The 26935-nt window shown below is 39.1% G+C and overlaps 1 protein-coding gene and 1 pseudogene across 2 annotated transcripts in view; both read right to left on the reverse strand.

The window, feature by feature from the left end:
- Window positions 1-26935, reverse strand: part of ERBB4 (erb-b2 receptor tyrosine kinase 4) — a 1213483-nt gene that overhangs the window by 275684 nt on the left and 910864 nt on the right. For both annotated transcript variants that reach the window (XM_089672264.1, XM_089672254.1), the window contains exons 14-15: window positions 18435-18528; window positions 16209-16363 (exon numbers count right to left, since the gene is read on the reverse strand). In XM_089672264.1, coding sequence (XP_089528390.1) covers window positions 16209-16363; window positions 18435-18528 — 249 coding nt within the window. The remainder of the gene's footprint in view (window positions 1-16208; window positions 16364-18434; window positions 18529-26935) is intronic.
- LOC149474149 (U2 spliceosomal RNA) lies at window positions 19903-20062 on the reverse strand (annotated as a pseudogene).

The following is a 26935-nucleotide window of genomic DNA, read 5'->3' on the forward strand; positions in this document are numbered from 1 at the left end:
GTAGATTTATTTAAATGAGGCCCAAAGCAGAGGCATTTATCCAGCACTTTGGACAACTTATTAAAATTTCTGTTTAATGAATGTCTTCTAACAGCAACAAGTGGATATCATGCAGCAGAGGGAGTACTATGGATATTCTGGTAAATCCACATAATATTAAAGATAAGGATTTTCATATATGAATGCTGTTCTAACTAGTATTCAAAGGCCATTTTGCAAAATATTTTCTTTATTATTCAAGATTGCAGGGAAAAGCAGGAAAACATGGCCTATTTTTAAGCCCTGGATAATTTTCTGCTCTACACAGACCCTCAGCAGCATACAATATTGTGACAGGCAATAGAGAAACATCTCAGTTAGGTTAATGACCCCTAAGATTTGTGTTTGTCATTCAGAAGCAGTTGAGTTTTAATTGACAAGCAGGTGAGAGCAGTGAGTTTGCATGGCTTCAGCTCACAGCAGCTACTGCCACATCTCCTGTCTTAGGGTATCTTCAGATGCCCTTTGATGTGTCCTCTTGTTGACAGGGACTCAGAAAGATTTCCATCCTTGGCCTTTACAGAGCAGGTGGCACAGTAATAAAAAAAAAAGTCTCCATATATGGTTTGCTTAAAAAAAAGGTGGAAATCGAATGCATTTCAGAAGATTTCTATTTTTTCCATAAGCAAAAATTCATGTAAACTCGAGAGCAATACTCATATAAGGAATATATTTGTTGCTGGTCTTACAAGATCTATTTCTAGACGAAAGGGCCAGAAAGAACATTGCATACTGTATGTGAAATAGTACTCCCATTATTTAAAGCCCCTCAGGCCCCACCAGGCAGTAGTCAATGTTTTTCGTGCCTAGGTGCTTACTTAGGGACAATGAAGGAAAATATTCATCTGAATTTTACAAGGTAAAAGCTGTGTTTTTTTTTCTTTTACACTTCTTTATTTTTTCCCATGACCTATATAATGAGAAGAGTATCAAATATTGTTACAGTACAATTTTAAGGGTGCTGTAGGAGATCACGGACTGTAACAATTAATTTTCTAAAAACCCTTTATAGTGTACTTAAAGTATATCTAAAGCCAGCACATTGATTGGACAGGGTAAGCAAGGGTTACCCCCCCCCCCAACCCCAGTGTGTCTTTTCCTTTTCTTTCTTTTTTTTTGGTACCTGTGTCCCTTTAGAGAAGTTTCCCTTTATTCCTGTCCTGTAGAAACATTAGGAAGAGCGCGAAAATCTCTCCAAAGTGAGGGTAATCAGCTATTAGACAGTTGTCATTGGAACATGTGTCACCATTGAAAGAAACTTTATCCAAATACCAGTTTTACAAACATTGAAAAAAACTAAAATTAATATATAATATAGAACATAATGTTGAACTTTAACCAGTTATGGAAACGGGACATGTTACACAGGCCCTAAATAAACGTTATCCAAGTACAAAGGTTATGCGTAGTACAGTTTATCCTTCTGTCTCACTATTGTCCCCCTGCACTTGCTGGCAATTGTCAAATGTCAAAAAGACAGCCAGGAGTTGCTGTGTAAATAAAGCAGCTGTAAAAGCTGCTGCTGTCAAAAAATTAAATCTCTAGCAATTGAGAGGGGGGGGTCAATCATAGATCCAACATAGGTCCTAGAAGCTCAGAATTGTAAATGCAGAAGAAAACTGGATGGTCATCCCATTCTATTCATGCTTAGTAGAGGATCTGTTCCTGGCTTTTCTACTGATTGGACAGGATGGTGTCCAAGTGACAGGGGTCTTACTCTGTTTTATTCATCTGCAGATCAAAAAAATTAACTTCTATTTACATATGATGTAAATTAAAGCAAGTAGCAAAAAAAAGTTTATATAAAATGTGATACCTTATTAACCCTTAATTTACCCTAATCAACTCATTTTTCCCCTTAAAGTGGAACTGAACTCTCTCAATCAACATTAACTGTTTTAATCCTTATGCTGGGTTAGGAAGGTATATTATATTTACTTGCTCTAAACTTTTTTTTTTAATAATTCCTTGGTTGCATTCTAGTTTCTGGCTTAGATCAAAATCATGTCATACAGTCTAGGAAACATCATGTGCATTTTTTCTTACATTTGGTGGAGGGGTTTTCTCGGTTAAGCTCCTGCTTGCATGCCTGAGTTAAGGGCAGATGCATTCCAGGAAGTAAATGATAGACAAATCATTTTACTCAACATGACTGCAGCTAGTAATGCTAGGAGGAAGCTTTTCAAAATGATTTCTCATTAAAATAAAGCATGGGCACATGGACTGATGGGTGAGTTTGCTTTGAATTTGAAAAATGTAAGTACAAAGTCAAACCGGGGCTTTTGAGTTTATATAAGAAAAGAACAAATTTCAAGGAGTGGAAACAGCATTTATTTTATTAAATACTCCCCTGCTATATTTTTACACTTTTCCCAGTGTTTAACTAATGCCTGAAAAGCTTTGGCATATAAAGATTTGTCAGTACATCTGCACCATCCTAGGACATTCATGAATGATTGTGTTCACTGTTCCCACAGAAAGATTTCTCTCGTGCAATTTCATGACAGGTTATGCGTTGAGTATCCAGGATCAGGCGTTCCATGTGCTGAATGTTCACAGGAAGGACTGCTGTGGGCTGGGAACTACCACAGCAGGGATCAGCACTGATGGACATGTGGCCATCTTTGAAACATTTACAGCATTCAAGTGTTATAATGCAGCTGAGCATCTTATCACCATACTGTGCTTGTAGTCTTCTGTAGATATCCACAGGTTTTAAGCCTTCGTTCACAAGAAGCTTCATCTCCACACGCTGTTCCATGAACGCACTAACACTGTTGTCTGCCACCTTGATTAACAGACTCTGTACATGTGCGCCACCTTTCATTAAAAGGACACAGTTGCCACTTACTACTGCATGTAGTACAACCATTCTAGCATCCCTTTTTATACTTGTAAAATTAAAAGTCCCACTTTGACTTGAACACCCCACGTATTATTTCTGGCTGTTTTTTTTTTTCATTTCTTCTTTTCTAACCATTAATGTTTAAACTTTTTCTGTTTTCATTAGTTTGCTCAATAATATTTTTAGTGTTGCATAATAAAATCTAACTTAAAAAAAAACCTTTATCATTTGTAAAAAATGTTCAATGCTTTATACCAGAATCATAATGTTAGTGTAATTTTTAACAGAACAAATTATGGAATAAAATGTATACTTTTTATCTACAGGAGCGTTATTTTTTAAACTAACACTGATCAAAGTAGGAAAAAAGAATGTTTCATTCTTTAAAGTTTTTTGTCTATGGATTGCATAAATTTAAATAATTTTTACAAGACAATGGGGATGATTTACTAAAGCTGAAGAGTGTAAAATTTGGTGCACCTATGCATAGTAGTCAATCAATGTCTAACTTCAGCTTGTTCAATTAAGCTTTGACAAAAAAAAAAACAGAATGCTGATTGGTTCCTATGCAGAGCTGCACCAGATTTAGCACTCTCCAGTTTTAGTAAACCAACCCTAATATAACCAAAAGTGAGTCTTGTTTGTCCTTAAGTAATGACAATGTTATTATCCATAGCAGAGATGTAAACCTTACTCTGACTGGTTGATAATAACATCTAATTATAGACCCCTTACATTTTTCTACAAGCAGTATAGAAAAAAAAAGCGAAGAATGACATGGCCTCAGTTTGGACAGGTCTTCTTTAATACAGGTCATTAAATACAGCCTAGCTAACTTGTAGTCACAATGTTAGGGAATATATTGCTGAATAGGAGATCTATGGATAAAGTAATAGTAAGGCTATAATGACACCTCTGTTTACAGTGCATTCAAAATTGTGATTTCTCTATCTTTGGTTCAGTTTGAAACAAACCAAACTTCCCATACAGATAAATGTTAATGCTTGTAAGACACACTGCACTACAACTACACCACATAAAAACAGTGCGACATTAAAAAGCATAAAAGTAGCCCAAAACAGAGGCATTTATCAAGCACTTTGGACAACTTAATAACGTTTATGTATAACAAATGACATCTAACAGCAACAAGTATTTGGGATAAAGTATGGGGTTCTGGGCACTTTGGTTCCTCCCATCCCCTATGTAGCTATTGTGACCTGTAGTGATCTAGGATGGTGGGGGATCCACAGTGAAGATTTCCCTCACCACCTGCCAGTCAGGTAAGTTTTCATGTTCTTACTTATTTACCTACTGATTTATTTATTTGCAGGTTTCTTCCAATTTTACTTGCAGGGTGCTTTACTTATGGTTTATGACCAACTAGGAAGCGGACATCTATGCCTACACAGTATATTACATACAAACGATATACAATACAAATAGAAAAAAATGTACAAAGTAGTAATAGAAAAATGATATACACTGGGATGACTTACTTAGAAGACATTAATTGCAACATTTGCAAAATATTTTTATTGCATAAATTGTAAAGGAAAAATAGGGAACATATTAGAAAATAATGGCAAATGGAATAACGGCTTTACTGAAGGGCAGTGTATGTTTGTAATAGATTTTAGGCAGTGGAAGCCACAAATCTAATAAAATCATGTTCACTTTATTTGAAAAAGTCAAGCAGAACAACTCTCAAATATGATCTGAACTGGTTTTAAACTGCAGATTATATGGACTCGGACCATAACACCAAAGGTAATCAAAATGAATAACTGAGAACGAGTTAAATGAAATGGAAGTAGTTGTAAAAGAGAAGTTATAACTACTATTACAGTGAATTACAGGAACGGTTATGAGCAGCTACCTTCAGAAGAAGAAACAACATAAAGATCAGCTATTTTGGACATCATAAGGATTTTGAAAGTTACACAGAGTGGTAAACATTGGCTACCATGTGCTGCTGAACAGTAATTGTCAGAAAGCTTTGCTAGTCATTAATAAAAGCATATTATGGGACTAGTAGAAAACACATTAAATGTAAAAGTTAAAAGAAACGTACACCGTAATGTTCTATTGTTCTGTTTTCTGTGCTTTGCAAGTTGTTATCTGGAGTTAAAATGTTAAACAGTCCTCCCAATCTGTCTAACTGTGGATACAGTGGATATAAAAAGTCTACAGACCCCTGTTAAAATGGCAGGTTTCTGTGATGTAAAAAAAATTAGACAAAGATAAATCATTTCAGAACTTTTCCACCTTTAGTGTAATCTATAAACTGTACAACTCAGTTGAACAACAAACTGAAATCTTTTAGGTGGAGGGAAGTAAAAATAAAAAAACTAAAATAATATGGTTGTATAAGTGTGCAGACCCTTAAATTAATACTTTGTTGAAGCACCTTTTGATTTTATTACAGTGCTCAGTTTTTTTTGGGTATGAGTCTATTAGCATGGCACATCTTGACTTGGCAATATTTGCCCACTCTTCCTTGCAAAAACACTCCAAATCTGTCAGATTGCGAGGGCATCTCCTGTGCACAGCCCTCTTCAGATCTCCCCACAGATTTCCTATTGGATTCAGGTCTGGGCTTTGGCTGGGCCATTCCAAAACCATGGCTTTTGCTGTAGGATACGACTAAAAAAATGTCAGGAAAGACCTACTAGAACACCTGAACTTTATTTGGGGTTTAATTAGTGGAACTTTAAATGATGGCATGTGTGTACTCCTATTTAACCCCCCTGGCGGTATTCCCAAGTGTAGCTCGGGGTAAAGTTTCAGTACCACAAGCGGTAACCCCGAGCTACACTTAGGAATACTATGCGGCGCTGCTCCGGGATCCCTCGATCACTTACCTTGTCCTGCGCTCCCGCGATGTCCCTCCTGCAGTGTCCCCGGCAATGTAATCCAGCGGATGCCGGCATCTGTCATCTGGGCTCCGTCCCCTGCGAGCATCGGGACGTACGGGAAATTTGAAAATGACAAAAAGTGACATTCACTAAAATCACATAGTAAAACATTACTGTATCAACCCATTTCACATACATTTTGTCCCTAGTGCTTTGTCCTGTGCCCTGCCTGTATTTTGACTGTTCTTTCTGCCTGGAAACTGAGAAACGTCCATGGCGTCCAAAAAGCGTCCCTTTAGGTCAAAAGTGGTTTTAGACCAGCTAGAGAACAGTGATAGTAAATTAGAACCACTTGCAGAATTGAGTGATAATGATTTGTGGGGAAATTCGTCATCAGACACTGAAAACGATTTTGCGACTTTGCTCAGTGATGTGCGAACTTGGCGCTATATTTCAAATTTCAGTGTTTTTGGTTTGATTATATTATTGAATTACATTTATTATTATTTTTTATGATTATTTATTAAATTATAATTTATGATTTCGTGTTTCAAGTTTTATCCTACCCGGGATGTTTACTAGACTCTTGTTCGGACAGATTTCAGTGAATTATTCCTAAAAATTACAGGTCTACAATATAAAACACCAAATTTCCATGCAAAATAATGGTACCGCTTTCAGCACCAAAAATCTGAAATAATCATACCTCCAGGAAGGTTAACATGATTTTGAATGTGATTGCTTAATTCTGAACACAGCTACATACCCACTTATAAGAGGGTGTGCACACTTAAGCAACCACATTATTTTAGTTTTTTTATGTTTACTTCCCCTCCCTAATATATTTCAGTTTGTTTTTCAATTGATTTGTACAGTTTATAGGTCACATTAAAGTTGGAAAAAGTTCTGAAGTGATTTATCTTTTTCTCATTTTTTTACATCACAGAAACCTGACATTTTAACATGGGCTTGTAGACTTTTTATATCCACTGTAGTTAGGGCTCGAAGTTATATGCAGAAAATTATAGGTTTAAGTAAGCTGAAATATTTAAACTCTGTTGAAGAAAACTGAGGGCCATTGTCTAATGAAAACTCTTGCAGAAATCCATGTCTAGCAACTATTAATTTCAATAATTTTCTTTTCTTAAATATTGTGGATGCCTAGGTGTATTTTAAAGGTTCTGATTCAAAAGGTCTTTTGGACTGTATTAGTGCATAATCAGAAGATTGTTAGCATTTTCTAGCACAAAAAGATATTGGTATGGTTCCTGCTTGCAAGATTTTAGCTGCCCAGGGATACAAGTGCAATGATGCCAGCAAAGTGGACATTTGAATACCATTTCTCCATTGTGAACATTCAATCCTGGCCATAAAAATATATCCCCAGTACTGAATTAACATCTCTAAATTTCTGTGTGCCCCAGGTATTTTTGTGTTATCAATTCAATTTTCTTGGAAATGGAAACAACCAACCTTTCACATTTGCAAATCAGATAATCCATAATAACTAACACTTCAAAAAAGGTCCAAAATTAACTGTAAAAAGATTTGTTCATCTGAATTTTGTGTTCTTCAGGAAATAGCCCTTATCCACGATAAGCATACTTGTACTCATGAAGAATATCAGAGCTATTGAGATCAGATGAATGCACAGTTTAAAAGCCATCTAAAGACAGTAGAGCCAGATTAATTCTGTGCCCAAGCACTAAATTAGACATACAATTTACTTTGTAAAACATTAACAACCTTTGTAGGTACAAGTCAATATACACACACATCCAATTGTTTTCTATAGCATTTGTAAGGCTTGTGATTATTAGCTGCATCTGATTCTAGAAGCATTTTCTATAGAAACACATTCAAAGGTATCACATTCAATTGTGCACCTATGTGATATATTTTGATTGGATTTGTTTACTAGCAAAGGTGACAAACTATCATAAGTTAAGTGACCTGAATCCACACTAGATATTATATGAATATCCTACAGATCATTGAAATATCTGATATTTTTTTCATTTTTGATACATGTGATCTGGACAGTGTTTTAATTAATGAGAACTTTCCACAGCAAAGAGAAAGCGATCTTATTCTAATATATAAAATTATAGTTATTTATACAAAGGGAATTCTGACTTCAGCCATCTCTAGCTACAGGCATACGTCTAATTCACAACATATTACCAGAAGCATACTAACCATCCATAGCAGTGAGAACGTTTGGCAAAGACCACAAACACGTCTTCCCTGATGTATCCTATCACCATTAGTGAGATTATTTGGATCATCTTCAATGCAAGGCAAAGATGGGTTACACAAAAGAAGACTTTTTGTTGCTGTCTCATTCTTCCACCTTAATGGCTCTGTTGTAATTATATTTGTAAAAAGGCAAAAGGCCTCTTTGTGAATGGCAACAGCTGTTGACATCAACATGTTATAATTCATATAAAGTATAAATGTGTGAGTTAGCGAGCGCACCTTATAAAGCTGCTGGTGCACAAAAAGGAACCACAGAGCCGTTCTAAGAATATAACATAAAAATGGGGTGTGCAGCGCTATACAAATAAAACACACTGTCATAAATATGACAGAAAGTGAAAAAAGTCCTATAAACTGAATGACAAACAGTCCGAGGTGATATGGTATCAGTCCAAATAGGTATATTCCAGTGATGGAGTATATATGACTTCAATCCAAATGGGTATATTCCAACATCCCAACATGAAGGTGTAGAAAAATTGCCCACTCACCGGAAGTGCAATTTAATGTGCACATTGAAATTCCATGAAGCCGAAGGTCCCGTGAAGGTGTGGCCTGATGGTAAAGGTGTCCTCTGGTGGTTAATGGGGTGACTGCTGCCAGAGATGATGGTCCGGACCTATATCCCAAATCCTCCAACCTGGGTGGACTCCTAAAATGCTGGGCTCCTCCGCTTCCACTTTGCATCTACTTCAATCACTCTCCGCTGGGGGGCTTTGTATCCATATACCAGATGTTCTACACGACTAAATCTGCCAATATTTGGGATATAGGTCCGGACCATCATCTCTGGCAGCAGTCACCCCATTAACCACCAGAGGACACCTTTACCATCAGGCCGCACCTTCACGGGACCTTCGGCTTCATGGAATTTCTATGTGCACATTAAATTGCACTTCCGGTGAGTGGGCAATTTTTCTACACCTTCATGTTGGGATGTTGGAATATACCCATTTGGATTGAAGTCATATATCAGGCATGTCCAAAGTCCGGCCCGAGGGTCGGTTTAATATGGCCCTCCAACAGCCCTCCCTGCTCTGTGTAATGTGGCCCTCCCACGGCCCTCCCTTCTATGGCAGACAGTCTTCTGCTTGAGAGCAGAGCGCAGTGCGCATGCCTGACTGCAGCGCGTTCTCCCTGGTCTGTGTAAATGCGGCTGTTGCACGGCCCTCCCTTCTGTGGCAGACAGTCTTCTGCTTGAGAGCAGTGCGCATGCGTGACTGCGCCGCTCTGGGAGCAACAGAGGGCAGTGACGTCAGGGCCGGGCTTCCAGCGTGAAGTGTGTTTCTCTTCCCCTCCCGGTTGCCGAGCAGAGACTTCAGCTCCAGCTACCTTTTTCACATTAGTGCAGGTAAGTTTTTTTTTAATTTATTTTCAACACATTGTGAAAACTCAGCTGTCAGTTGATCTTAATGTTATGAAATGAAAAGTATGTCGTTTGCAATTAACTTGGCATAAAATAATTTATTTGCATTTAATTGTAATGGTTCAAAGAATGTTTGGAAAAATGTTCGGCCCTCCACCATGTTCACTTCATCCAATCTGGCCCTCTTTGAAAAAAGTTTGGACACCCCTGTCATATATACTCCATCACTGGAATATACCTATTTGGACTGATACCATATCACCTCGGACTGTTTGTCATTCAGTTTATAGGACTTTTTTCACTTTTTGTCATATTTATGACAGTGTGTTTTATTTGTATAGCGCTGCACACCCCATTTTTATGTTATGTTATAATTCATGACATTGAAATTACATGCTAAAAAAAGGATAGCCAGCATTGTATGACTTGCATGGCACCTTTAAATTCCTCTCTTGTGTTTCTAAAGGCTTGGTCCACTCTGTTTCATCTCAGGTGAAAAGCATAGAGTGTGGTGATAAGTTGTTGTCAGAGACAAGTAGCTTAATAATACTGTACTTGAAAATTAAAGACATTTACACTGAAAATACCCTGAAAATAATACATGTACGTCTATTTAGTTATTATAAATGTACTTAAAACTGTTCAAACACATTAATTTTTTTTAATCTTACTAATGAGGCCTATACTGTCTTTTAATAATTCTATAATTAAAACACAAGTTCACCTTTTGACAAAAAAATTATAAATGCACATTTTTTGCAGGAACCTATAAAGCATTGCACCAGCAATCTGGCATGCAGGTCTCCTGCAGATCTGTCAGTATATCTGCTTGTCCATACAGGATGAGCAGCAGATATACTGACAGAAAGAATAAACTATCATGACTACACCCGACAACTGCTAAGGCTGTTGGGACTTGTAGTTTATTCTTTAACAGAACTCTGCAAATACATGATGTAGCCGTGTGGGTGGAGCCCAACACGGCCATGCTGATTTCAAAAACTGACAGTATGGGGAACTTCGCCCTCTACTGCTGTCACAAGGAAGGGGGATCAGGCAGCAGCTGCAACATCACTGGGAACATGTTACATGTTCCACCTTAAAAACAGGTGGAACATGTAACATGTTCCAAAAGGTGAGCTTATCCTTTAAAAACTTCAATATCAAACTAACCCTTTTCTTTAATGCTTGCCATCATTTGGCAAGATTTATTAAGAGGCAACATTTGTTGCATCTTTTTGCTCAGCCTTCACCCAAAGTCGTATAAGCCACATCAAGATTACTGATTACCATCACTCTTTTCAGGGAGGCTTCATCTACACCCTCACTTGAAGCTCTTTGGCTCTGGTCTTCTCTCTTCTTCTCTTACTCTTTCAGCCGAAATCTCAAACAGTTATGATTGTTCATGGTTCCAATGGTAGTATCAGATGGACAACGGAAATATAGACTGATTTAGCCTAAGAGCATGTAGGTGTCCAATAATACATAAACACTGCATATTGCATATTTATATATTTGGAAACTGATGTCATTTAAACTAAATATTTCCTAATATGGATGTCCTATGACTTCAGTTAAACCTTTCAAAGACACGGGCCATTTACATTGATATAACAATGTCTTCTTCAAGAAAAGCCAGCAGCACAGCAAAAAAAAAAAATGTAAGCAAACTTTTGGGTTCTACAGCCAATGAGTCTGTTTACATATTTGTACTACCTTCACTGTAACATATTTACATAGTTAACCATGTTAAAAAAAGACACCTGGTTCATTTGCTTCAACCAATAAAAAAAATGTATATAAAATCTCCATATATAAAATCCAATACCCAAAGTATATCGAGTAGAAAGCAAAAACAAAAACCCTATAAAACCATGTTTCTAAAATAGCGGGTTGTGATCCAAAAGTGGGTCATGACCAGGGGTGGACTGGGATGCGGGGCAAGTGTCTGCAGGCCTCTCAAATGCCCCAATAAAACATCCGGTGCCTTGTCAACATAACTTAATAAAAACTGACCGTACTAATATAAATGTTATGACGGCTGGGACTGCAACTATGGCTGGCCTTATTATCTGTATTATTGTGGCAGAATGAACATTGAACAAGACCTCAGAGTGGCTTTGTCTACCATCTCCCCAGACTTTGAGACACTTATCAAGAGCAGGAAGCATCCCCAGTTTTCCCATTAGTTTTAAGTAAATTAATATATTTCAATTACCATTATTATTATTTTATTGGGTTTTTACCTCAACAGCACTGCGATTACTTCACTATCCATTTTGGAAGGAAGTTTTGTGAAATAAATTATAACGTTTCCTAAATTAAATTATTTTTGTGTTGTGACTTAATGACCAAGGACAAATGTGGGTCCTGAGATTCTATGGGTTGAGAACCACTGCTATATAAAGCATGGTCCAATTCCCAATCTCCAGTGGGGAAAAATGTAATTCCTTTCTGATCCCCTGAAGGCAATCAGATATTTTTTGGATCAACTGGTGTTATTATCTATAACTGTTAATTATCTAGGTATATTTTGTGCATTTAGAAATACATCCAGCTCTTTTTTTAAAACAATCTACTGAGCTGACTAGAAATAGTTCCTGTGGGAGTCCAATCCACATTTTCCAGTCTTTCCCTTTGTGGAGGTTAAATTTCTATTCCTTCAGTTGTAGACAATGTCCCCTTGTTCTTTGTAATCAAAGAATATCTGCACTCTCTCTGAAGTCTATACCTCTCTTAATACGAGAAAATATTTTGTTTGCTTTAGAAACTGAAGCTTGGCATTACAAGTTATCATTAAGTCTATGATCTAGCAGAACACCCAGATCCTTCTCCAGCATTGATTCCACCAGTTGTACTTCTCCTAGAATGCATGATGCTTGCACATTTGTAGCCCCTAAGTGCCTAAGCTTACAATTATTAACATAAAGCCTAATTAAATAGTGCATTGAGGTTGGCCTATAAGTTGGAGACATCCTGGAAGGATATTATTCCACTACATATTTTAGCTTGGTGTCTTCTGCAAACACTGTAATGTACTTTTAATCCCAAACTCTTTATAAATAGGTTAAAAAGTTAGGGTCCCAGCACCAAACCTTGGGGAACACCACTAATAACCTTAGACCATTCAGAGTATGAATCATTAATCACTGCTCTCTGAATACAATCTTTTAGCCAGTTTTCTATCCATCCACTTTTCTGTCCATTTAAACATTAATGATATGTGGAGAACTGTGTCAAATGCCTTTGCAAAGTCCAAGTATACTATATTCAAAGCCACTCCTTTATCTAAGCGTTTGCTTACTTCCTCATAAAAAAGCAGATTTGTTCGTCAAATTTGTTCCTTTGCGAATCAATGCTGATGGTTATGACAGCGGCAATGAAATGGTTAAAGATGGCTTTCACATCCTGCTGCTTCGATAGAAAACTACTTCAGTGCCTGCACTCTGCACTATACCTATTATCAGTGAATGTGAATCATTTTTTCAAGTTGGAGTGCGTCCGGCTGGTAAAAACATCTTGGTGTTGATTAGTACATGATCAATATCAATCATTTCAGCTCAAAGGAAACTTTATTTACATCATTCCCTGTTGAACAGACCAATTGATCCAAGCACAAAATTATTGTCTTCACAGTGACAGTCAACAGTTTCTGATCAACATTTGTAATTCAAAGTGATTGGATCAAAGCAGGCAAAATTCCCATTGGCTTTACATTGATCAAACACTTTTATTCAGTTGATAAAAGTTTATGGCCTGCCTTTTTTAGGTTTTGGATAGACTAGTGAACACTTAAAGTGGAAATCAAGTCACAACAAACTAAGCTTAAATCTACTCACTTGCCCATTCTAAGCCTACTTGATCAACTCTGTAAAAGGAAAGATGCCTATATTTTCCTATTATGAAGTCGTTCCAGTCCAGTCACATTATTGGGTCCCAGCACCGGCTTCAGTGTAGATGATGTACAGCCAACAGTGGATGCCCCATAGTAAGTCTATGGGTGACATCATCTCCCAGGCTTTGCAGCCACTGTCAATGATCTCTCTGCTACACTGAAACTGATGCTGGAGAGATCATGTGACTGGACCAGAGCCACGTCAGAATAGGTAACTATAGGCATCTATCCCTTTACAGGGTAGATAGGATAGGCTTAGAATGGGGGTTAGAGTAGATTTAAGCTTAGTTAGGTTCCACTTTAATATTTTTTCAGGTTTTTATTTCTGTCTATGACTCCACTTGGTTGATTTTCCCTCACTTTCTATCCATGAAGAAAATCATACAAAAAATTGGGGATGCCAGCATCACAGGGAAAGGAAGGTATGGTAAGCAATATAGAGCTCTAATTCTTTTACGCTGTACTAAAAATGTATATATTTTTGTTGTTTTTGTCTGTGTATCCCATCAAAAAGAGTTTACACAACAGGGATACAGACAGCAATGTTAACCTGACAGAGGATTTTGAGATCACATAGTCAACTGAAAGAATATATGATGACTGTATATCCAACACAACATGAACTTGAAAAGAAAGAGTCTTAATGGTTGCTATTGGTAACTCAAAAGCTAAAGCCAAATTTCTGTAGAATGAACATTCGCTCGATTTAAAAATGTACATGTAGAATAAACAGTGGAATGTATTTTGATGCTGTCAGATAATTCCCTTAATGCTATAAGGCATAAAAGGATGTTGCATAAGAACTGCATTATGAGAATGACTCGAACACCAGCGTCTGGAAACTTTGGAAGAAGCATAAGCACAGAACAATTTCATTTAATTGCTTTCTATCTCTTGTGTAGCTACCTCCCTTCCCATTAATGAAGGATTTAACTCCGCTTAACTGTGCTCTGAAATGTATGACACATACATCATGGTTGCAAATAAACAGAGTAGTAGCTCCGACACCTGGATTACTTTCCAAACACTTCTGTCAGCACCAGAGGGACAATGCAAAAATATCTCTAGATTTCCCTACACATTACATGGCTGCATCCAGTAAAATGCTGAGATCATGCAAAGTAAGACACAGATGGGCTTGGGAGACCTCTATCTCCAATTGTAGCAACGAGGTGAGAAACTGGCTAAGCAATGTTTTATTAGTTCTCTTGTAATTGCTGAACATTACACCAGTGTTTTGCTGTGGGTGCACATTCCTATTTAAATTGCTCAGCCCCTGCGGGACCTGATCTTACATTCCTAGAGATAGTCCTGGGGCAGTAAATGAGAGCAGAGGGATAAGAGATGCTCTTGTAAGACACTGTTGTCTGTGGATAACACAGTTTTATCATTCAGCTCCTGCCGGAGGAATAGGATTATCCATGCAATATTAGAAGCAGACTAAACACCGTGCCCTCCTAAGAGGGTAGGCTTAACCTTGCAGGAAACTGCTGCATATTAGCTTGTGGTTAACAGTTTTTACAAAGAATAAGTCAATATGTTGTTATGTAAATGTGTACATATGCATGATAGTTTTGATAAATACCCATAGAGGGGAAAATATAAATACATATTTAACGTATCTTAAAGCAGAACTACATTGCACTACAAACCACAAAATGCTATTTAATTCATTTTTAATATTCACTGCAAGCTCACACATCCATCAATATTTCCATGCTTTATTTTATTGAGAAGTCACTTTGAAAAACACCCATTATTATTATTATTATTTCTACAGGTACTTATATAGCGCCATCAATTTACACAGCGCTTTTCATGTGTATTTATGTGTATATATATATATATATATATATATATATATATATATGCTAGCATTTCTGGTCTATTTGCTAATGCTAGTAATGAATTTCTGCTTAAAGTTAAAGTGTTATTAAACCCACAACTGTAAAATCAGCCTGTATATGCAGTAAAGCATGATTGTTATACTCACTGTGGAACCTAAGGGGTTAATCCTCTGTATTATGTAAAAAGGCTGTTTGATCCTTTCTTCTCTGTTCCTCCCCTTTTTCAAGCGACCACCTCTTATCTCCAGACTGAACCATAGGCATGCACATGCTCAGTTTAGTGTGTATTGCTAGAGAGGCTTTTTTTTTCTTGGGAGAGTGCATGTGATCACCACAGGGCCAATCAGCACTGTCCAGACAGAGGTCAGGGGAAATGCATCCTCCTAAAGCAGAAAGAAAACTCCTCCTACAAGCTTTAGCTAGTGCTGGGCTGCACACAAATAGAAGCCACAAGACTGCTCTAACTTCTGATGATAAAAGATATTTAGCAGTTTATATTTACTAAAATAATTGCACTTCCATGTACTGTGGGAGGCCAGATATAGTGGATGCAGGGTCCTGGGTTTAGTAAAGCTTTAAATATAATATACTAATGGAGCAACTGAATAGTAACACTAAGGTTTATTTATAGCAGATTTCCTTTTGTTGCAATTTCAGTACAGGAAAACGTAGTCCTTTAAACTGACTTCATATGTCCTGGTATTACCAAAATTAGAGCATACAAAGTTTTTGGTTAATTGACCACCAGGTGCTTATTCCAATGAGATGAATGTGGTCGTCCCTTACACCACATTCATAAAATAAAGAAAAAAAATTTAAAATGAGGAAGTACTAAAGCTTAACTAAAGCCAAAACTTTTTTCTTAGTTTGAAATTGATTGGGGAAAGGTTAGATCCTCTGTTGGGCATCCTGTGTTTCTTGTAAGAAATATCCTCACTTCCTGTCCTGGAAACACTCTGTGTATTAGGATGCAATAGATTGTCACTGGCAAAGTAAGATACTATTAAAAAAAACTGTTTGGACAGTTTGGCTAGAGCTGGGCTGAAATGCTGCTTATACTGTATATCTAGTATTGGATCAGGAAAATTTAAACCCTTACCCATCGGTGCAGTTTAGGTGGCATGGACGGCATTCTCTGTCCTCATCAGCATATTTAAAGATGAAGCTGTGTGCTCCTTGAAGACCTTCCGGACATTTTTCCACACAGTTGGGACCATCTTTAAAATTAGAGCATTTTGCACAATGCTCAGGACCCTGAAATTGTCACACAAGTGTTAGGGCTCATAAAATAAAATTCTAAATTAGCATACATTGTCATGTATGGGGTACATTAAAGCCACCCTGTGAGATCTATAAAAAATTCTCAATTCCAGTTCCCTAAAATAGACTATGTGGTAAAATCACCTCTCTAGCATCACATATATCCAACCTATCCTCCATTCCAGTGCTACAGCTGTAAGACTCTTCTGCATTTACACTTCTGGGAGTTCCTTCTATGTCCCTTGCTGTGTGTTGTGTCTGTCCTCTAACTGTACATAACTGCTGTGTCATGTACAGTAGTTACAGTGGTTGAAGAAAGGAATCAAGGTACGCAGCAGGGGACACAGGCACCTAACACTTATGAAAGTGTTGAATGCTGAAGAGTTAAGAAGTGCTGGAACGGTAGAAGACGGTAGCCATTGGAGAGATGGTTATACATGCTTTTCTATTACAGACAGCTGGAACTGGGAATCTTTTAAAGTCATTGAATACAACATATAATGTCAATAGTTTATTCAACAATATTCAAAACAAATACTGAAATGTAAGTAAACCTGGACAATTCAAACTAAGTAGCATATCATAAAATTATGCATAGGCAGTCATTGCTTTAATTCAAAACTGCATGTGAGAACATTTTGAATATCTAGAAATATAGGCAGCTAAAATCGTATGTAAATCTCCAATGTTCCTAACAGATTTGTCCTACCCCTGCCTGCTTTCCAAGCCTCCCTATTGTTCCTCCAAGCGATAGATGGTCTATTTGATCAATAGTTCGATTTTTAGAAGTGTTTATTTAGCTTTTAACAAAAGTTACAAGAAACTCATACGCAATCAGGAGCCCTAATAATGGAGTGACAGAATAAATTGGACATAGAAAGAACCCAAACATTTTTAGGACTATTCAGAGCCTAAATGTAGACAGTGCTTCAGTTATGTGCATAAAATGAACAAGCTGGGTTAAAAAAAAACAAAACACACACACACAACCAGTCTTATGAACGCCGTCTTCCCCTCCATAGTCATCAGGAGAGATAGATAGCCCACAGCCTCCACAGCAGTTCTGTAGGAACCATCTTAATTTGTGGAGACATATGACAATGAGTGAGATAGTGGAGTATCACTCCAAAAAGAATCGGAGATTTTTAACCAGGGTTGCCACACTTTAGTAAACTTTTTAGGGAAAGCCCAACCTTTATAGATTGACTTATATTTAGGCAGATCAAAATTAACCGTATGCTAGAATTGTTGTATGGAAGGTGAAAATTATTTTTCTAGCGTAAAACAAAAGCATATGTATTAATATTCTAGGATGAGTCTGAGGTACAAAATTATTCAAAATTCTCAGGAGACCCACTTCTGGGGTAAGAAGGACTGGCAGATGTAGGGTAGTCTCAAAAAAGAGAAAACGATCCTGCCAGTACAATGTAAGAGCAGGACAGGTCCAGAACATGTGCAGCAGATCTGCGCCCTCAAGGCCACAACGGGGACACGAGGCCACAGATCCGAAACACCAATAGTTAGGTTTAGTAAGTGGAGGGGACAAGACCAAGCTTCACTTTTGGCAAAAGAGTTCTACTAATCTATCTGACATGCAGTTTTCAATAAAGGTATAATCTACTTATATATTTTTCATCATATGCTCTGCCTGATTTGCCATGGTTTACTGCTTTAGATAGGTTTTCTAGCTTCATTCTGTTCTTTATTGCAAAATTCAAAACAAGTCCTGTCTTTTAAGTAAAAGAAATGCAGAACATAGGGAGCAAGTATATAAGTGCTATATTCATGAAATACTGAATCAGACCAAAACTTAAGTACTCAAGGCAGCAATGCAAATCAATCCATCCCAAATAGGAATTAGTGCAGGGGCAGGCAAACTTTGGCCTCTAACTGTTGCAGAACTACAAGCGCCATGAAGTATTGCAAGACTCTGACAGCCATAATCATGACTTCCAGACACAGAGGCATGATGGAACTTGTAGTTCTGCAAAATCTGGAGGACTGAAGTTTTCTTACCCTTGGTTTAGTACTTTCTTATGAGTAGATTCCTTTTTGACTTTCTTACCGATCCATAACAGGTAGGTACACCTCCTTCCATCTTCTCACATTGACTGTCACAGCTGAGACAGACAGAATTATTGGCAAACTCCCGGGACTCTCTGCAGACAAGATAAGGAATAACTATTGGGTTTCTATTATTCCACTAAATATCCTGAAGTCATTGCTCTTTTTAAATACATTGACAATGATATGTCCCTTGCTTCTATACAGAAATCAAAGGTTTGAGATGCAAAATAACACATTTTTCTTTATGGGAAAAGTAACAGTTTAGTTATAACCTTCTAATCATTTATACCACATACAGTGGGGCAAAAAAGTATTTAGTCAGCCACCAATTGTGCAAGTTCTCCCACTTAAAAAGATGAGAGAGGCCTGTAATTGGCATCATAGGTAGACCTCAACTATGAGAGACAAAATGAGAAAAAAAATCCAGACAATCACATTGGCTGATTTGGAAAGAATTTATTTGTAAATTATGGTGGAAAATAAGTATTTGGTCACCTACAAACAAGCAAGATTTCTGTCTTTCACAGACCTGTACCTTCTTCTTTAAGAGGCTCCTCTGTCCTGCACTCATTACCTGTATCAATGGCACCTGTTTGAACTTGTTATAAGTATAAAAGACACCTGTCCACAACCTCAAACAGTCACACTCCAAACTCCACTATTTTTTTTTTTTTTAAGTCCGCAAACGTGCAACTATAACGAAAAAACCCGTAAGTGTTCACAAAAAATGTGCAAGTGCAAAACACCACACGAAAAAGTGCACTTAGGGGTGTGCTGTGTCCTACCCCTAAAGGGGCTTGGACCGCTTACCCTGATCCCCCGGGGCACGAAGCTCCTGACGGGGACAAGGTTCCCAATTGGTCCTCCTGGCCAAAAGGCCTGGTGGACCACCGTTCCCTATGCCCAGCCGAAGCCCGACATCCAGTACTAGGCAAGGGGGCTCTCCCGAAGAAAAGCCCCCTAGGGATCAGGGGAGAAAGGAACCAAAAGGCCACACATCCTCCCCCTAGACTTCAGGGTAGGCCCGAGGACCCACACCCTCCATCCGTGAAAAACACACACATAAGAGCAAAAAAAGTGACAAACGTGGGAGGTGAATAAATTAAATAAATAGAAAATAAAAAAGTGGTACCGTGCCAAATTGTGCACAGACCAGGCCCTGAGGCCCGTAGCAAAAATTGCCCTGGACTTAGCCAAAAGACCTGGTCCTTAGGGCGCTGTGCAAAAAGAAGTGAAAAACAGTGGCCACGTGTCATCTTCACACCGTGGGGTCCCACACCCAAGTGTTACTAGTGACACCCCTGAGAGCGTCTTCCCCAGGGGGCACTGAGTTTGCGGACTTTTTGCGTCCCCAGCCCCTGGCCAGACCAAGGTAGATCGTCCAAATCAGGAGGTACTGGGTCCTTCAGACATTCCAAAGGAGAATTACTCCCGAGGCCCCAGAACGAATCATGGCGCTCCCCGGTTTCTGTTCCCCCTGTAATAGCCATCCAGACCCCCATCATACCAGTGAGGGTACTATACAACAACCATCCCCGCAAAGCTAGAATGGTCGGAAGCACCCCCACTGGACACTGATAAGAACAGATACTAGACTTGATCTTAGCCAAAAGGCCGAGAAGCGATTCTAACTCCACTATGGTGAAGATCACAGAGCTGTCGAAGAACACCAGAAACAAAATTGTAGACCTGCACCAGGCTGGGAAGACTGAATCTGCAATAGGCAAGCAGCTTGGTGTGAACAAATCAACTGTGGGAGCAATAATTAGAAAATGGAAGACATACAAGACCACTGATAATCTCCCTCGATCTGGGGCTCCACGCAAGATCTCACCCCGTGGGGTCAAAATGATCACAAGAACGGTGAGCAAAAATCCCAGGACCACATGGGGGGACCTAGTGAATGACCTGCAGAGAGCTGAGACCAACGTAACAAAGGCTACCATCAGTAACACACTACGCCACCAGTGACCCAGATCCTGCAGTGCCAGACGTGTCCCCCTGCTTAAGCCAGTACATGTCCGGGCCCGTCTGAAGTTTGCTAAAGAGCATTTGGATGATCCAGAAGAGGACTGGGAGAATGTCATATGGTCAGATGAAACCAAAATAGAACTGTTTGGTAGAAACACAACTCGTCGTGTTTGGAGGAGAGAGAATGCTGAGTTGCATCCAAAGAACACCATACCTACTGTGAAGCATGGGGGTGGCAACATCATGCTTTGGGGCTGTTTCTGCGCAAAGGGACCAGGACGACTGATCCATGTAAAGAACAGAATGAATGGGGGCATGTATCGTGAGATTTTGAGTGCAAACCTCCTTCCATCAGCAAGGGCATTGAAGATGAAACGTGGCTGGGTCTTCCAACATGACAATGATCCCAAACATACCGCCCGGGCAACGAAGGAGTGGCTTCGTAAGAAGCATTTCAAGGTCCTGGAGTAGCCTAGCCAGTCTCCAGATCTCAACCCCATAGAAAACCTTTGGAGGGAGTTGAAAGTCCGTGTTGCCCAGCGACAGCCCCAAAACATCACTGCTCTAGAGGAGATCTGCATGGAGGAAAGTGCCAACATACCAGCAAGAGTGTGTGCCAACCTTGTGAAGACTTACAGGAAACGTTTGACCTCTGTCATTGCCAACAAAGGATATATAACAAAGTATTGAGCTTTGATATTGACCAAATACTTATTTTCCACCATAATTTGCAAATAAATTCTTTCCAAATCAGCCAATGTGATTGTCTGGATTTTCTTTCTCATTTTGTCTCTCATAGTTGAGGTCTACCTATGATACCAATTACAGGCCTCTCTCATCATTTTAAGTGAGAGAACTTGCACAATTGGTAGCTAACAAAATACTTTTTTGCCCCACTGTAACCTTTTCATTTTTATAAAGCCAATAGTGGGTGAAAAAGTAAATCATGTTCAAATGCAGAAAATCAGGTTAACACAGCAGAACAGTTTTGGCTGGAGCTTCAATTTCATAAAAAAAATCTGTTAAAAGTCATTTTTTTATGTTATGTGGAAATTTGTTAAAATATCACACAGATATGCAAACAGCATACATATATTTTATTTATATGTAGATAACAGTTACTTTGTACAAGAACGCGTATGGTTAAAATGATCTGGGGCCACAGGAAAGCTATTGTAAAAGTGGGCAAAAATGTTCAAAACTGGAGGGAAAGGTAAGCACAAGGGCGTTGCTAGTGCTGGGCACCAAGAGCACAGTTCCACTGCAATCACTGACGTATTCAGACCTCAGATACCTCGCTGCAGAATAGAGTCAAGGCAGACTTCCCTAAGCTTCCTCTGATGTTCAGTGTCACATGACACAGCCAAGGGGAGGCCTTCCCCTCACTATGCATGGTCATTGAATCTGCGGTATGGTAAACGGCTTTCAGGAAGGTGATCTGTACTGAGGGAATGAGTCTGTGTTTGGGGGGAGGTCTGTACTGATTACTGTGGGGGGATTTGGAAGGGCTGTGTTGAGAGGTTCTTGTCAATTCTGGTGTGTAAAAAAAAAGTTGCTGCTCTGTAGTGTAAAATTCATAATTTAATTAATGCAGGATTATACAGATATCTCTGTACCACCTATTTGCTGTACAGAACTAACTCTCCAGTGCCTCATAGGGGTCAATGCCAAGAGGAAGCCAGGGAATCAGATGCGTAGATGACCTATGGATAAAATCCTGGTGTAGCAGCCCTCATCAGATTGGGAGATCAATGAAACTGGAAAAAAGAATATTGCTACACTGAAACAGTTTTGTGAAGAGGAGTGGTCCAAAATTACTCCAGATCGTTGTGCAGGTCTGATCTGCAACTACAGGAAACGTTTGGTTGAGGTTATTGCTGCCAAAGGAGGGTCAACCAGTTATTAAGTCCAAAGGTTCTCATACTTTTACCTCCCTGCACTGTGAATGTTTACATGTTATGTGCAATTAAACCATGGCAACATCTAATGTTTGTGTAGTATTATGTTCAGCAGACTGTTTTCTTCTATTGTTGTGACTTGGATGACGTTCAGAGCACATTTTATGCCCAATTCATGCAAAACTCCATGTAATCCCAAGGGGTTCACATACTTTTTCTTGCAACTGTATGTAAAACCTGATTTATCGGTGTAATGTGTAACATGCTCTGTAAGGTGGACGTAACCTTTGAAGCAGATATTGTAGGTACGTTGACTGACATGAATGTGCTGTTTATACAGTGTGTAGCCTCAGGGTGTAATTAACCATGTTCCTTTAGGGTCCTCCCACTGTGCAATGTAACCTACCCACCATTCTGAGTAGCGTACAATGTGCACCACCTTATTCCTTTACGTCAAGTTACCAAGAGTGCCCCAGGTTCTTTTGCAATCCTAGCAACACCCTGGGGTGAGCAACAGAAGTGAAAATAACTGAAATATGGTACTGGTCATTTTTTTCAACTTATTGGGGATGAATGAACCTGCACACTGGAAAAAAATGTAGTTGGTAATTGCAAACTCCAATACCTAGCAGCTCCTAATGCCATCTGTTTATGGTCAATGCACTGTATATGTATACAACAATGTACAGTATATGTATATATATATATATATAACAACTAGCTACTTTAACTCAGAACTGTAAGACCTGGTCAAAGTGTGCTTTTTGAATGTTGACTGTGACCAGGGGCGGACTGACCATTTGGAAACTCGGGCACTGCCCGAAGGCCCAGGGTCAGTAGGGGGCCCCATGAGATGCCCCTGGTACCTTTTTCACAGGCTTTTTTGAGTTTGGGCAAGGACACAAGGGCCCCATGATCCCCTATTGCCCGGGGGCCCCATGAGTTGTCAGTCCGCCCCTGACTGTGACTACAAACAGGAGACTCTGCAAGTGGCTAATAAACAACACTTCTTATGTAATGTAGATGCATTGTCCCAAGCAATAATTTTTCTTTTACCACTGTAACAGGAACAAAATATCACAAATATTTCCCTATGCACTTCAACCAAAATGTAAAATCTGCAAACATCTGAGTCATCCACATGAGTCCAGTACTTGTATTTTGTAAGCACTGCATCAAATAAAGATGATATCACTGTACCGCCAGGCGAAAATTGTACATGAATCACATCTGCATCACAATGAGAGGAGTACAGAGGAGATGAGAATGGAAAACCAAAACTGGCAGCACTGAGCAGATTCAGTTGGGACAACATGGGAAATGAGATAAGGTGACAAGGATGATGGTGAAGAGAGAAGGGAGGAGAATGGAGGAAATGCCGATGATTTGCTGTAATTAAAATAGATGATCTCTCAGGAAAGGAGATTTCATTACTCTGTAAGACAGTTTATTACTATAGAGTGGGAGGAACAAACAGGAATTGATGGTGTTTTCTTAAAGTTCACAGCGCTACAGGCTGGGGAGGAGAATTAATAATGAATAATAAAAGCATATCTGTAGAATTAGCTGCGGTGAAGATTGCTTCTATCAAAGGGGTTAAAAGCTGACATTTAAAATCTTAACTCTTTGTGTGACCTCACTGAAAAGTACTAGTACAACTGTTACACAAAATGAGTAAGGCAGTGCTATTTGTACTTGAATATAAATAATCAATGCCCTAACTTTTATAACGGCAAGGTGCCGTGGGCCATGTGCAGTGCCTGGAAAATCACTGTCTAAACCAAAGACATTTACACTTTTTTATAAATGTGCTCTGTGTGTCAATTTGCCGTCTTAATAGGATTTCTACCGTTAAAGGGTATGTAAAGAGAAGAGCTACAGCCAGAACAGTATTAGTGAGATGAGACAGGTAAGTGCTTGGGGGGGGGGGGGGCACGATAAGTGTTGAAATACTTTTTAGTTTAATACAGAGCATGAATTAAGGTAAAAAACATTTTAACTTTAGAACCACTAACTTTAATGTGTTTGATTCGACAGCAGTACTGCCCACTGAATGCATCAGGGTGCTTAATTTGGTGGTGAAGCAAAGCATCACAGCTGCGGCATGTGTACAGTGCAGGCAGCTGCATGCCATTGTTTAAGTGGAAGGTCAGGGGCAGTAAAACTGCAGCTCAAGCACCTGTTTTAACCATGGAAGCTTGTCTGAACAAGCCCTTACTGGTAGGATTATTGGGTGAAAATAAAAGAAACGGAGCCTGATATAATAAAAGTAATGCAGACACTACATTCGAGGACTGGTAAGCTCTTATACATTTTAATTTGCAACTATTTTGGTATCCCCAAAACACAGCAAACCTAATGAAGCCCCCAAATCAGTAACATTGTCTAATAATTTGTGATGTGCACTGGATTGCCCTCTAAGGCTTAAAGCGGAGTTCCACTCGACCTATCAAAAAATAAAAGACAGCAGCTACAAAAACTGTAGCTGCTGACTTTTAAAAACAGCCACTTACCTGTACCTTGGTCCCATGGTGTGTCCCCCGCAGCTCATTTCACCGGCTGTCCTGTATTCCAGGAGGCCGGCATCTTCAGTGTGGGTACCCGGCTGTGACAGCTTGCGGCTTCACAGCCGGGTACCCACTGCACATGCACAAGTAGCGCTGCGCTTCGTGAATGGTCCTGTAATCTTCTGGGATCTGTCACCTGTCACGTGTCCCAAAAGACTGCAGGGAGGGAGGACACCCTCCGTTTCCAATCGCCTAGGCAATCGGACCGGAAGTGGGAGCGGGTACCTGTCAAATTCGGGTACCCGCTCTCCCCCCCTCCCGCTCCCCAAAAAGGCGCCAATCCTTAATGAGGAGCAGTCCTTAAAGTGGAACATCCCCTTTTGGGTGGAGCTCCGCTTTAATGTTAAATTACACACTATCTGTCATCAGGCTCTTTGAAGTTTTAAGTCTAAGGGCTTATGGGCACTGTGGCCTGTACAGCATGAATGAGCACTTTGTTTATGCAGCTGGAGCTGCGTGCAGGCAGCCCAGGAGCAGCTGTATGGGCACAGCCACTCACCCTAATGTGACAGCTGTGTGGGGGCATTTGAACAGCCCAGAACTAAGCATTGTGCATTCAGGGCCTCTCATCCACCCCTGTCTGTTAGGGTGAGTGGCTGTGCCTTTACCCTAGGTTCACACTTATGCAGATTTCAGTACATTTTCCAGTTTGCAGAACTTCACAGACTTCAATGGACCTGCACCAAAAATGCACTGAAAGTGTTGAGTTTTTATCACGTTTTTGCCACATTTTGCCTTTTTTTGTTAATAGAAAAGTATGATAGTTCTGTTCATGAGATGCGACTTTGATGCTACTTTGATGATACTTTAATGTGACTTTATGTTCTCTGGCACTCAAGTAGCATTAAAGTCACATCAAAGTAGTGTAGGAACCTTTATGTGACCAAAGTTGCATTTTAGGGTTAGGGTTAATGGCTAGGGTTAAGGTTAAGGGTTAGGGTTAAATGTTACGAATAGGGTGACAGACAGAGTTAGGGTTAGCAGTAATTGTTAGGGGTGAAATGCAACCCTGACAATTAGTGCTAACCCTAACCCTGACTCTTACCCTAACCTTAACTCTAACCCTAACTCCAACCCTATCCCTAACATGTGACTTTGGTCACATTAAGGTTCTTGCACTACTTTGATGTGACTTTGATACTACTTTGATGCTACTTGAGTGCCAGAGAGTATAATGTCACATCAAAGTTGCACTACAATAACAGAACTGTCATACTTTTCTATTAGCAAAAAAAAAAGAAGCAAACTGCAACAAAAATGCATGTTCACAAACACAAAAAGCACCTGAAAAATGTATAACCGCAACCTGCATAGATGTGAACCTAGTCTTACAGCTGCTAGGTCCCCATAGAGAAACATTGGCTGCCTCCGTGGTGGCTCCAGATAAATAAAACAAGGCACGTCATTTATGTTGCACAGGCCACAGCGCCCATGTGAATGAGGTCGAAATACGTATAGCAGAAAGTGTAAATGAAATGCAGTTATTCTGAATTATATTCTGAAAGTTTGCAAAATGCAAAGCAATTAAATATTGTTCTGTTTTATATGTCAGTAAAGCAACCTGCTCAATTAGAAGACAACCACTAGTATGCCATTGTACTAAGGATACTTATTCTTGTACAGTTACCTTGCTTATTCTATTACAATTTTCTTCTACTTTTACAATACAAAAAAATACCAGTAGACTGTTACTTTCTGACATTTTGCTATCAAAGCATTGTTTTATTTGGCAGATCTTTATCTTTAAAAATGGCACGACAGAAAAATGTAGGAGTTTTTGTCATGTGCAGCTCTTTAGGAAGAGGGATGACCAGGTCCTTATTCCTCATGATATTCTAGCCAAACAGTGAAAGTGGACCTTTTTTTAACTAATAATGTCCATCTAAATTCTCAGCTATGCATGGGGTTTAGTTGGACTTTAATACAAGATGAATCCACACAATGAAGTACAACTTCAATCAACCAATCAGGATTTATGTTTTAAATGAAACAAGGAACATAGCTTGATTTTATATAGAGCAGCTTTACTCTGGCTCCAGCTTTTGTCTGTTCCACGTTTTACA

Source organism: Staurois parvus, unplaced genomic scaffold (assembly GCF_062004578.1).
Source record: "Staurois parvus isolate SC_StPar_1 unplaced genomic scaffold, SC_StPar_1.0 ptg000011l, whole genome shotgun sequence".
Taxonomy (NCBI): Eukaryota; Metazoa; Chordata; class Amphibia; order Anura; family Ranidae; genus Staurois; species Staurois parvus.